At 37.4% G+C, this 14,795-nt stretch overlaps 1 protein-coding gene across 1 annotated transcript in view; it reads right to left on the bottom strand.

Moving 5' to 3' along the window:
* Nucleotides 1-14,795, bottom strand: part of MALRD1 (MAM and LDL receptor class A domain containing 1) — a 788,164-nt gene that overhangs the window by 144,075 nt on the left and 629,294 nt on the right. Inside the window, exon 35 of the mRNA XM_049626634.1 lies at nt 7,512-7,775. Coding sequence (XP_049482591.1) covers nt 7,512-7,775 — 264 coding nt within the window. The remainder of the gene's footprint in view (nt 1-7,511; nt 7,776-14,795) is intronic.

Genomic DNA, 14,795 nt, shown 5'->3' with positions numbered 1-14,795 from the left:
TCTCTCCTTAAACTAAAACAAACTACTACTCTTACTGAACTATCTTAGCAGTTTGAGTAAATTTTGTAAAACTCTAAAAACAATTTAATGGGGAAAGAGTATTAATTTATTATGAGTATTATGCGATGCACCATAATCATCCGATTCTTCAGTATCTCTGTAAAAGAGACAATCACCACGATTTTCATGCTGAATAAAACTGAGCAACGCTTTTGTAAGAAGCTGTCGAATGCAGAGGGATAATCTTTACAGTATCATTGATTGAGAAGTACCATAGGATGCTGGAATCCCAGCTAGTATATTTAAAGGCTAATAATAAAAATATCCTGATGATAAAGGTTGATTCATAAATCTGAGGAGTGTGACCCATTGTAAATCCTCTAAATGGCACTCAACTACATAAGACACATCAACTACTACTGGAATATAAGTTAAAGTTAGAAAGCAGGCAGACTGTCCACTTCCCTATCCTTTTCACAGTCATAATCCGTCAGTGACGGATAGCTTCTATGTGCCTCTCCTCAAACATTCTGCAACCCCTCTCTCTGTTCCGGATCTAAAGGATGAACTATAAAGATATATCAGCATGCTTCTTGCCCACTAGCTACTCGTTGGGTTTGGCTGATGTGTAGAACCAGCAAGAGATAACATGGAGGGAAGAGACTGGAAGATCGCTAGCTGTTCCCCAACCTTTTATCAAGCCATACCTTTTTTTTTTAATTTGTTCTAGTTTTATTTTATTTTTTAATATGAAATTTATTGTCAAATTGGTTTCCATACAACAGCCAGTGCTCATCCCAACAGGTGCCCTCCTCAATGCCCATCACCCACCCTCCCCTTCCTCCCATCCCCCATCAACCCTCAGTGTGTTCTCAGTTTTTAAGAGTCTTATGTTTTGCAAGCCACACCTTTTATCAAGTAGTTCTCTCTGATTCCAGGTTAAGACACATCCTCCCTTCTCCCACACGCTTTGGTCTATGGGTGATAACAGCTCCTGCTTTTACCATTTGTTGCAGTTTCTTTATGCATGCTAGTTCCCTATGTACAACCTCTTTATGAAAATATTCTCAAATTTTATAACACCTATGTGCCATGTATGTCTTGTCAGGATATTGACACAAGATCTGATGAAATGGAGGAATATTGGTAAGAGGAGTGCCCCTAGTTAGGTACTCTGTTCCCATATAATTAAACCATACTTATTTTTCCCTTCTTTCTTTCTTTTTTCTTTTTTTTAAGGGAAAGGAGATATTTTTGGTAAAGATGTACCCCTTCAGTTTATTTAAAAAAAACATGTTTCCACAGGAAAGACTATGGAATATGAATTATTTTTAAATGTTGAACTCATCACAGGTTTGCATAAACGTTCTTATAACTAGAATATTTATCTTTGCAAGAATAAAAGGCCTTTAAAAACCAATTGCTATTGATTTCCCTGCTTAAACTGTAACCACTTCAGAATCCTTATTCCTACACCACATTTAAACACGTGCAGGCCTCTCCAAACCAAACAACCAACCAAAAAACCTCTTATTTTGTCCTAGATCACACTGTAGGTGCAAACTTATCGAAAGGGTTGTCTACAACCCTTTGATTTCTCTCCTTGCCTACTTTCTCTACAAAAGATTGGCATCAGAATTCTGCCCTTTCCATCCACAGCAAGTTCTCTCTCCAAGCTCACCAGGAATTATGTGTTGCTTTTCTCGATTTATATATTTTTAAGCCTAAGCTTACATGATCTCTCAGAAATATCCCAACCTGTAAATACTCTCTGTACTTAAGGCTTTCTAAATTTCATTTATGGTTATTATTCTCTTTTTTTTTCTGGCTTGTGTCTGTGACCACATCTCAGTGTCTTTCAATGTTTGCTTTTTCTAAACTGTCCGCCACCTTATGTTTTCCTCTCTATATTATCTCATCCACACCCACAGCTTCAAGCCTTGTATGTATACTGAAGGCCATGTGTCTTCTATGCCTTCCCCTCTGTCTCTCCAGAGCTCCACATATCCATCCTGAATACATTCTGAACATTTCTGTGCAGATGTGCCACAAATGTCACAAACACAACATGTTTAAAAATGAAGTCACAATCTTCCACTAAGAGGTACTTCTCCTCCCATTTTCCCCAGCTCAGGAGAAATGGCACATTAGCTGTCCTATTGCCCAAATCAGAAACTTGGAAACTCTTGATCACACACTCTTCTCTTCACCTGAGTGTCTCTAAAGCCTAGTCAAAATCTTTACACATTGGGTTACCCAGTCAATTCTTTTATGCTTCAGTTGTGATACCTCCTAACCAGCCCCCTCCTTTACTCCAGTGTATTCTATGTACCACCTGAACCGCAGCTGGTAGGGGCATGATGGGTGAGGAGGGACCCTTCAAGATCTAGTCCTGCTCATCTCTCCAGACTTATTTCTACATTTCTCACCATAAACTCTACACTAGTTATACCAAATATGCTTCAGGCAAACAACTTTTTCTCTATTTCTGGAACATTCTTTTTTTTAAATACTTTTTTTCATGTTTATTTATTTTTGAGACAGAGAGAAAGAGAGGGGGACAGAGGGTCCAAAGCGGGCTCTGTGCTGACAGCACAGGGCCCTATGCGAGGCTCGAACTCACCAACTGTGAGATCATGACCTGAGCTGAAGTCGGATGTTTAACCAACTGAGCCACCCTGGCACCCCTATTTCTGGAACATTCTTTAGGGGAATCAAGCATCTCTACCTCACTTGCCTAATGACAACCGTCTTTCCGAATTTGCTGCTGTGAACATTTTTCTTATTAAAATTTACAGATTCCCCAGCACCACGGTTAGGAAATACCCTATGTATTCAATAACCCTGCATTTATCTCTGTCACAGAACTTATCACATTTTATTTTCAACTATCGCTTACTAGTCTCCTCCAGGAATATATACTGTATTTACAATCTGAGCTGGTCTAATACCACATCCACCTGTATCATTAATGGCCAATACAATATGTGGCATAAATTACGTAAATGAGAGTTTATGAATGAATAAATGAGTGTGAGTTAAAAAAACAAAACAAAACATACCCTTCTAAATCAATAGGTAAGCCCAGAATAAAACAAAACAAAACAAAAACCAAAAACCAAAAAACATACCTTTAATTGTTTGGTAAACTGTCATCATTAGAGGCTTTTATTCCGTAAATTTGCCCTAGCATTTTTACTGTAGTTTATTCTGACACAGTTTTTTCTATAGAGTCATAACTTAATTAAATATTTTAGAGAGGGACAGAAGCAATACTCTCATGATACCAGTCTATTCCTAGCATGGGCTTATTTCCCTTTAGGAAGAGAACTTCCTATGTTCCTACCTCATCAAATGCCAATTTTGCAACGAGTGTCTGAAAGTATAAGGATACTGTACTTTCCTAAGCTTCTATTTAAATAGCATTCTTATTTGAAGTCAAATATCATATGACTATATTGAACTTAATAAGATTTCTATCAACCAAATTACATTAGAGTCCTCATGGGAATAGGGATAAATAATTTGGCAGGCTTTCTCTTCTTCATTCTCTTCCATTTGTTTACCTTTCTCTAAGAAAATATTATAAAACTTGACAGGTTGCCTTTATTACAGAAAGAATGTCACAGGAAACAACAGGAACATGGAAAACCAATCTCTCAGCCTAAACTAGGAAAAGAAGTTCACTTATTTAAGACTGAAACCTTTAAATATCCAAACGCTATCTCCTCTTTCTTGAATTTGTCTGTACTCCTTTTCCGATAGTTTTAATTCCTGATGTCCAACCTAAACAAGACACCGAAATAGCCTTATATTTCTTTCAGTATCCACTCTTAACACTCATATTTCAAGCTGCTTTTTACTACTTAAAAATAAAAAGTGGCCATTAGCATGTGGTTTATGTAGTTCTATCACTGCCAACTATGCCAAAATATATAATATAGTATAATATAAAACCAAGCAAACAAATAATTAAATGTTAGTGGTGCTGTGACTCGCCATGCTTTCATGATTGCCTTAATGATTTGTGAAATTACTTCATAACCAATACTCTTCCTTCCCTATATGAAATAGGATAGTTATAATAAAAGTAGAAAGTACAGAATGCAGGACTGAGGATTTCATGTATTCTCTCAAATCCTCACAGTCCTATAAGGTAGGTATTACATGAATGATGACTGATTCTAATAACTTTTCCAAGTTTGCATAGGTAATAGGTGACAAGAATGAGATTCAAGCCTATGACCTTAGGATTTACTATTCTATGGACTCTTTTTTTTTTTGAATTTTGTAACAATTATTCTTTTTTAATGTTTATTTGCTTTATGAGAGAGGGGGGACAGAGGAGGGACAGAGAGAGAGAGGTAGGGAGGGAATCCAAGCAGGCTCCAGGCTGCCAATGCAGAGCCCGACATGGGGCATGATCCCACGAACCATGAGAACATGATGTGAGCCAAAATCAAGAGTTGGACGCTCAGCAACTGAGCCACCCAGGTGCTCCTATTCTATGAACCTTTTTAAGTTTCTTTATTTATTTTAAGAGACTGGGGGTGGGGGCAGAAAGATGGAGAGAGAGAGAAAGAATCCCAAGCAGGCCCTGCACTGTAAGCATGGAGCCCAACACAGGACTAGAACTCATAAACCATGATCTCATGACCTGAGCCAAAACCAAGAGTTGGACACTTAACTGACTGAGCCACCCAGGTGCCCTTCCATCCCTCCATGAACTCATAATGACATGATATCTACCTACATAGTGGTCCAGGTCCAACCCCTAACTACATACCCCATATAATACATACATACATATATATGTGTGTGAAATAAATATATATAAATTATATATATATATATATTAAAGTGAATATTTGCCTAGAGTCCTGTACTTGAGCCATCTTCATAAATATTAATAACTACATGTCCACAATCCATTTCCATAAACATTTGTTAAAAAGATATCAAGTCCCATTTACAGCTGCATCAAAAAATACCTAAAGGGGCGCCTACGTGGCTCAGTCGGTTAAGTGTCCACCTCTTGATTTCAGCTCAGGTCATGATCCCAGGGTCATGGGATGGAGCCCCGCATCACGCTCTGGGATGAGCATAGAGTCTGCTTGAGATTCTCTCTCTTGCTCCCTTGCCTCTCACCCCTGATCACGCTCTCTCTCTCTCTAAAATAAAATTCAACTTTAAAAATATATCTAAAAGTAAATTTTTTTAAATTTTTTTTAACGTTTTATTTATTTTTGAGACAGAGAGAGACAGAGCATGAATGGGGGAGGGTCAGAGAGAGAGGGAGACACAGAATCCAAAACAGGCTCCAGGCTCTGAGCTGTCAGCACAGAGCCCGATGCGGGGCTCGAACTCACGGACCGTGAGATCATGACCTGAGCCGAAGTCGGACGCCCAACTGACTGAACCACCCAGGCGCCCCTCTAAAAATAAATTTAACCAAGGAGGTGAAAGATCTGTACTCTGAAAACTATAAGATATTGATGAAAGAAATTGAAGACAATGCAAATAAATGGAAAGATATATCATGTTCATGGACTGAAAGAATTAATATTGCTAAAAGGTCCAAAATACTTAAAGCAATCTACAAATTCAATGCAATCCCTACCGAAATACCAATAGTATTTTTCACAAGACTAGAACAAATAATGCTAAAATTTGTATGGAACCACAACAGACTCCAAATTGCCAAAGCAATCTTGAGAATGAAGAACAAAGCTGGAGATATCACAATGCCAGATTTCAAACTATACTACAGAGCTATAATAATCAAAACAGTAGGGTATCAGCACAAAATCAGATACACAGATCAATGGAATAGAATAGAGTTTAGCAGTAAGCCCATGCATATACAGTCAACTAGTCCATGCCAAAGGAGACAAGAGTACACAATAGGGAAGAGACACTCTCTTAAAGGGCACAGAAAGATGGGACAGCAACATGCAAAAGGATAAATCTGGACCATTTTCTTACACCATACACAAAAATAAACTCAAAATGGATGAAGGACCTAAATTTAAGACCTGAAACCATACAGCTAAAAGAAAACATAGGCAGAAACTTTTGGACATTCGCCTTAGCATATTTTTCTGGATTTGCTTCCCCAGGCAAGGGAAACAAAAGCAAAAATTATTCATTAGGACTACAGGAAACTAAAAAGCTTTTGCACAGAGAAGAATACTACCAACAAAACTAAAAAGCAATCAATTTAATGGGAAAAGATATTTGCAAATGATATACTTGATAAGTGCTTAATATCCAAATATACAACTCAACACACACACATACACACACACAAATGATCTGATTAAAATTGGGCAGAGGACCTGAATAGAAATTTTTGCCAAAGAAGTCATCCAGATGGCTAATAGACACATGAAAAGATGCTCACCATTACTCATCATCAAGGAAATACAAATCAAAACTACAATGAGATACCACTTCACACCTGTCAGAATGTCTAGTGTAAAAAAGACAAGAAATGACAAGTGTTGTTAAGGACATAGAAAAAAAGGAAGCTTGAGTACTGTTGGTGAGAATGTAAAATGGTGCAGCCACAATAAAACAAAAATAAAACAAAACACAACAACACAAAAAAATTCCCAAGAAACAGTACAGAGGTTTATCAAAAAATTAAAAATAGAACTATCATATATATGATCTGGTAATTTGGCATCTGGGTATTTACCTAAAGAAAACAAAAACACTCATTCAAAAAAATGCATGCACCCTATGTTTACTGAAGCATTATATACAATGCTTCAATGTTTCCATTATATATGGAAACAAACCAAAAGCCCATCAATAGATGAATGGATAAAGAAGATGTATATATATATATAATGGAATATTATGCAGCCATAAAAGAGAATGAAATCCTGCCATTTGTGACAATATGGATGCACATAGAGTGTATTAATGCTAAGTGAATTAAGTCAGATGGAGAATGACACATACCATATGATTTCACTCATATGTGGAATCCAAAAAACAAAACAAATAAAAACAGAAACAGACTCATAAACACAGAGAACAAACTGCTGGCCGCAGAGGCGTGGGGGTTTGGGTGTTGGGCAAAGTAAGTCAAGGGGATTAAGAGGTACAAGCTTCCAGTTATAAAATAAATAAGCCACGAGGATGAAAAGTACAGGAAATAAAGTTAATAATACTATAACAACTTTGCATGGTGAAAGATGGTCATAGCAACCACAAAAAAAGATAACAAACACATAGTAGCATTCCCCCACACGAATGGCCCAGATGTAAATACAAAAGGAAGTCAGAGAAGTTTAACAGAGATTAGAGTGACTACAAACAGAATGTTTCCAGATATGCTAAGGTCTACATGCTTTGTTTAGTAATACAATACAAACCACTATGTTACGGATGCTAGGATCATGGTAAGACTATAGACAAGTTTGTTTCACCTGTCAAGCTCTCTTTATAATTTCTAAACTGCATTTCTTCCCTGGAACACTGAGTTAGTGAAAATAACTCACAGCAGCTGGATTCATCTTCATTAAAGTGACAGTCAGGCACTCCATCACAAAGCAGGAGGGATGGGACACATTCACCGCTCGAGCACTGGAACTCCATTTCACCACAACGCTGAGAAGGGGGGCTGAGAGAACAATCCATTTCATCAGAGCCATCTATGCAATCTTCCTGTCCATTACATTTCCCTGAGAGAGGGACACACTGGAGTGTGTAGATACAAGAAAATTGATCGGCTTCGCAAGGTGATGGCTGTGGTGCCACAGGACCTAAAGAGAGAGCAAGTCACTTTCGTATTAGGAGAATCATCACCCTGTTTAGTGTTGAAACATCATAGGATACATTTATTCTTGGGTAAAAATGAAACATTTTGATAATTTAAGTAATTTAATTTCCAGTGAGGAATAATATGAGCTCTACAAAACATCCAGATGCTATTAGAGAATATGCCTCGTCTTAACCTCAGAAACAACATTCTTTTTTTTTTTTTAAACAACATTGTTAAAAAGGGTATCATTGTCATGAAAAATGACACATTGAAATTAAAGAAGAAATTTTGGTTGTGCATCTTAAATTTGACCACTAAGTCAGGTTTTCCCTGAGAGTAAAGACATTTTACACAGTAAGTTAAGCACTTTGGAAAGCTGAATTCATCATTTTAGAGTTTTGTGAAGGGATTGTCATACTAGTAAATGAGTCAGTTGGATCTGAGCCACATTATCTTCAAGGTTCCTGCCAGTGCAGGATTTCATCTTGCCATCCATTATGATTTCATTGGTGCTTTAGATATGGCAACGCATGACCTTTGAGCTGTCATCAGGACCGAAGGTCAAAGAGCAGTGTGACAAACCCATAGGTGACATCTACTTCTGTGACTCAGCCCTGACCAGGGTGTCAGAAGCCAAATTTCCCAAGTTGGAGGCACAAAAGTTTTTAAAACCTTGAAGATAATGTGGTTCAAATCCAACTGACTCATTTTACAAATGAGGATACTGAGTCCCATAAATTTTGGGTGTCCAAAGACATAATACTAGTTTAATAAATTTTTGACACATGAAAGTATTCTGTAGCAAAGGTTTAAATCAACTCTAAGCCAAAACTTAAAGCATGAGCAAAGAATGTTGACTTGCTGCTGTTTTCCGTGGTCAGAGAATATACATAATTACACTAACATGCTGGACCATTATTAGTGGAATGGTCCTTACACTTCATATTGCCTCTGTGACAGTTGTTGATGGGCTCATCAGTATATTAAGGGAAACAAATAGGTAATAGCGGGGATCAGTTCAGGAATCGCTTTGTATTCTTTACATTTTAAAACAACTTTTATTTATATATTAGTTAAATTACATATAAGATTATATGTCTTATATAGAATATATATATGTAAGCTATATATTCTATTTAATATTATATAAGAATGATCTGTCTGATGCATGAAGATGGTGCTGTGAATTCATTTGAACTTAAATTTCCAAGTTCCTCTTCCTCTTCACTCACTCAGTAGTGGTAATGTATCTAGAATATATTTACACCCAAACTCTGCAGTGAAAGCCATATATTTCAGAGATCCTTTCATGGAAACCAGCATATTTAACTGGGGTAAAAGCGTGACTTTGAGACATTATTACCATGTTCTTATTTAACGACTAACAGGTCACAGCAGCACATACAGTTGTAGGGCTCAGTGTAAACATCCTAAACTCAAACTGAGAAAGTAAATTAGATTTAAATTTTTATACCTTCATGTATGTATGTGTGTATGTATGTGTGTATGTGTGTATCCCTTTATATATTTTTTCTATACCCCTATATATATAATTATACTTATATAATACAGCTCTTATAATATTTAACCATGGTCAGATAGTTTATTTTTTTTTCTTTCCATTAATCTCACATTTCAGAAAATGCGACAATCCTTTCTTTTATTTTTTTCTAAAATATTTTATACACTGAACTCTTATCTTTATGAACTCACTGAAGGTTGAGAAGTTTGGATAAACTCTGTGTATGATAAAAATTCAGAATCAGATTTAGTTATACACCTAATACTTAGCTAAGGTACTAACCCTTTCTGGAAAAAAAAAACCATTAAGGAAGTAATTTTACTCCCTTCATGATTTTTTACTCTCCTGTTCAAAACAGTGTGCGTGTGTGTGTGTTTGTGTGTGTGCTCTGTTACTTTTTTCTTTATATTAGATACATAAATACAAAATAATCTCTTTTATGTGGAGGCAGTGATTCCATTATTCTAGAATTATTTATATCAAAAGGTAGTCAGAACTCACTTGTCCTAGGTCCTTCTTTACAGGGAAGCTGGTGGGCTTATATTGACTTTCATGGACTCTTGTCTTGTGCTTCCCAGGTTCTAACAGCAAGATCAAGGTGTTAATTCCCACAGCTCTTGGGAAGTTTCCCAACAGTTCACAACTGAGTCCAGCCCCAGGAATTTCCCTCTAAAGTTATACACCCTCTGAGGATCATCTCCATTCACTGCCTGGTGCTCTGGGGATAAAATGGCCTGGCCCCTAAGCCTCGGTTTGGGACATCTATGAAAGGGATGGTGCAGCCCCAGAACTCCCGTGACATCGTCTGAGGCCCCTACTGCACCTGCATCTCAGCCCAACTGTCCCCCTACCCAGACCAGTTTCCTCCACTTCGCAGGGGGTGCTGCTCACACAATTTCCAATAAACCTTGTGCATGAGAATCTGTGCCTCCGAGTCTGCTTCCCTGGGAACCCGACCTAAGATACTCTCCAGCCATCAAAATGTATTTTGTTTTAAATTGAATTCCCCTGAATCACATCTCAAATTTTCCACTGAAGTATTTCTGATGCAAGAGGAACATGAACTTGCATCCCTAGGGGAGTCTAAATAGGCTCTTAGCCAGAAGCAGTTCTCCATAAGCTCAGCATTTCTCTTAAGTCTCTTGTTTTCTCTAATGAAAATTCTGTATTCTACTACATAATATATCCATGCTTTCTTCATATAAAAAAAAAAAAACTTCCTCCAGGTATTCAAATGAAACAAGTACTCAGGGAAGATATAGTGTATTAATCTTCTGAATTCAATGCATTCTGCTCTATAATCCCTTTGAGAAGTTAAAAAAAGTTCTCCTAAAATTTTAATAACGATGTATTTATTCTTGGGTGTCACCCATGGAGTTAGCTAATCATTACAGGTAATGTAATTCTCATATAATTCTGTAAAAAATGAACAATATTGGGGTGCCTGGGTGGCTCGTCGATTAAGTGTCAGACTTCAGCTCAGGTCATGATCTCACAGTTTGTGGGTTCGAGCCCTGCGTCGGGCTCTGTGCTGACAGCCTGGAGCCTGCTTCAGATCTGTGTCTCTCTCTCTCTCTGTTCCTCCCCCACTCATACTCTCTCTCTCGCTCTCAAAAATAAATAAAACATTAAAAATGTTTTAAATGAACAATATTAATTGTTCTCTTTTATAAACTGAATATTCTCAGTACCACCTTACATACATATTACTAAATTAAAGAAAAAAAAAACAAACAAAGTCAATCTGAAAAGGCTACATATTACCACATTCTAACTGTATGATATTCTGGAAAAGGTGAAACTGTGGAGACAGAAAAATGATCACTGGTTGCCAGGGGACGAGGGGAAAGAGGACATAAATAAGAGGGGCGCAGGGGATTTTTAGAGCAGTGAAATTATTCTGTATGACACCATAAGGGTGGATACATGCCACACCATAGGCTGAATGTGTCCCCCCAAATTTCATGCTGAAATGGGATGATATTTGGAAGTGGGGTCTTCCGGAGGTGATTGGCTCATGACTGATGGGCTCATGAAGGCAGAACCCTCATGAATATAAAAATAGCTCTTGCTACTTGCACCTAGTGAGGACACAGTAAGAAGGCATCATCTAAGAGAAAACAGCCACAATATACCTCAGAATCTGAATTTTAGCCGGTAACTCATATCTGATGTTTGACTTCTGAAATTTCTATGTTCTGATTTCTCCTAATCCCTTTAATTTAATTAATTAATTAATTAATTTATTTATTAAAAAAAAATTTTAAATGTTTATTTTGTTTTGAGAGAGCACGAGCAGAGGACGTGCAGAGAGAGGGGGGAGGCAGAATTTGAAGTAAGCACCAGCTTCTGAGCTTCCAGCCCAGAACCCAATACAGGGCTAGAACCCACGCGCTGGGAGATCGTGACCTGTGCTGAAGTTGGCCGACAGAGCCACCCAGCTGCTCCTCTCCAAATCCCTTTTAAAATTCAACATTTAGGGGCCCAGTCAGTTAAGCGTCTTGCTCTTGATCTCAGCTTAGGTAAGATCTCACAGTCCGTGGGTTTGAGCCCCACACGGGCACGCTGCTGTCAGTGCGGAGCCTGCTTCGGATCCTCTGTCCCTCTCTCTCTGTGCTTTCCCCACTCATGCTCTCTCTCTGTCTCAAAAATAAATAAAAGCGCTGAAAATAAAATACAACATTTAAAATATGCGATACTTTGACAAATGTAGGGTGCATAGCTCAAGCACACTGGCCCATGACTTACCACGCCCGGTGAGCTATTTAGTCGGGTTGTTTAGAAACAATGGAACTGAAGTGCAAGGCCAGTGAACACACGAGGGGAGGAATACCAGATCAGCCCCAACCCTAGGAAGCTTCCTTGGAAATGTATGTTGTTCACTATGTGAGAGAGTTACTCTGCGGGACAGCATAACGTGATAAGGGCAAAACTGAAACCAGGAAATCAAGCTGAAACAGCACATTCAGTGCCCAGAGTGTCATTTTAATATGCCCCAAGGAGCATTGTTAGAATAGGGGAAAAAATGAAAGAAAGTAAGAGAGATAGAGGGCGGTTGCTCACAAATTGGAGACTGTGAAGGAGGGAGAGAGAGAAGCAGGAAGAGACACTCCAAGAAAATGTGGGCTCATTTTGACAGTACAATTCACTGTTGAATTTAACGTTGTTTCTTCTTGTTGTTGTTAAGCCAACATTCCTGAGGCTGTATCTGATTAGAGATATTGACCAGATCTGATGCTGGGGCAGGAAGGGGAAAAAGGCTGCTGTGAAAATTTAGTGTACATGCATGCACACACGCACACGTAGACACACTAATATACTCTCTCATACTAGCTGTAGGGGAATGGTTCTCAAATGAATTACAAGCCTAAAGTGTGCTGGGATCAATAATAAAGTCTATCTCAAGTTGTAGCTTGCAATGGATTTTCTCTCTGGATGTTAGAGCTGATTCAAAGCTGTACCAACAATAAAGTTACACTCACTCGCTGTACCCCACCAAGTATGCTTCCTCTAGTGGGGAATAGGTGTGCCTTTATAGAGAGCATTATAAATTATACATAAGTCACTGCTCTCTTGTCTGTATCGCATGAGGAGTATGATAAACACATGAGCACTTGCTTCTGTGTGTTTCAACAGGAAGTAAGTTAGAAAGGCTGCTTTAGAGTGCAGGGGATTTGTAGGCAAGCTGATTTTGAGAAAAGTGATTCTGAAACAAGCAGAAAATCCCACAATCAGAGCTATACTAGCTCCATCAAGAAGTAAAGTGAAACCAGAAAGAGAAAGAAAGAAAGAAAGAGAAAGAAAGAAAAAGAAAGGAAGAAATAAAGAAAGAATCTGAAACCGGCAGAAAATCCCAGAATCAAAGCTACGCTAGTTCCATCAAGAAATAAACTGAAACCAGGAAAAGAAAGAAAGAGAGAAAGAAACAAAGAAGAAAGAAACAAAGAAGAAAGAAAGAAAGAAAGAAAGAAAGAAAGAAAGAAAGAAAGAAAGAAAGAATGAATCTGAAACTGGCAGAAAATCCCAGAATCAAAGCTATACTAGTTCATCAAGAAATAGCAATTCCATCCTTGCCACCATATATTTTCCAGGTCTTTACCCATTTCTTGCTCTGACTTGTGATTTCGTGTTGAGTTTGGACATTCCAAGTCAGAGATGCAAAAGTTTCAAACTTGAAAATACAGTGACATCTTAATGTCCAAAGAGTTAATGGCAAGAGGTATGTATTCAATAAATAGTTCTCAAATTGATGAATACTAAATCAAGGAAATTTTACTTTCCTAGATAATAGGCAGTTAAATAACAAAAATGGATAAAATAATGAATGAATTGACAAACTATTTCCATTGGTGTAATAAGCCATAAAATAGGGTAGATCAGAAAAAGAGAAACTGGGAACTTATTTAAAAAATATCCTCCCAATGGATTTTAATAAACCTTTACCAATTAAAGCTATCATACATTCATATGGACATTATGGGTTTTTACCAACTGCTTCAGTAATTTCATGAAATTTTACATAAAGGACTTTTGCAAACAATGCTCTCTCCAGATATGAATAAATCTGCTCTTTTTGTTTTGTAGTAAGTCTCAGGATAGGGAAAAGGAAAAACAAAAACTAAAACTAAAACACCTGAGATAAGGGGTGAGGAACTGGCATTGTTAACTAACTTCCATATTCCCAGTAACTAAGACATTCCTCTGATCACCGCCTTCTGCTTCATTCTGTGCTCTACAGAAAGTTACGATTCCTGACGTTCTGGGTCTTTCTTTGTCCTACAGGATGTTGAGTTTCACTGTTCACTCACTTAGTTTGGGAAGCAGTTGAAATACCTTTCTTACAGCAATGAAAATTATTTCACACTGATAATTTACACTGAAACACAGTGAATGCTTTTATGATTTTCATAGAAGTTCAATAAGAACCTTAAGTCTCAAGGATAATCTGATGGATTTTTATCTTTATGATTAATATGTTTAATGAAAGAAAAATGGATTTCCTGTTTTGAAGGGAACTTCAGTTTTAAAGGGCAGGAATTAAGCTCTTGCCAAATATTGCCATACTCAATGACATAAATGGTAAAATGTTCATTGCAAAATATATCAAATATAAATTGGTAATTAATTGTCTCCAACATATATCATTAATAATACTCAAAAATATCACAAAAAGATCACTGTAGGACTATAGGAGGGGGAAAAGATTTTACACACACACACACACACACACACACACACACACATATATATATATATAAATACTTCAGAATTCTTGATTGGAGGATATTTTGACTTACAATTTTATGTTCCTACTCCCTGAAGGACCCTTCATAAAGTACAAACATTTCCATTTCTTTTTACATTAATAATAGTTATCTCTAATTGGGAGTATAACGGAATCATTTTGGTTTTATTTAATTTCAATATCTGATAGCTGAAATATTCCCAGAAAGATGGAATGTGACCTTTGTTTGGTCTAAAGGAAACAGAAGTGTGTGG

Source organism: Panthera uncia, chromosome B4 (genome assembly GCF_023721935.1).
Source record: "Panthera uncia isolate 11264 chromosome B4, Puncia_PCG_1.0, whole genome shotgun sequence".
Taxonomy (NCBI): Eukaryota; Metazoa; Chordata; class Mammalia; order Carnivora; family Felidae; genus Panthera; species Panthera uncia.
This window is presented reverse-complemented; position numbering and strand designations above follow the sequence as displayed.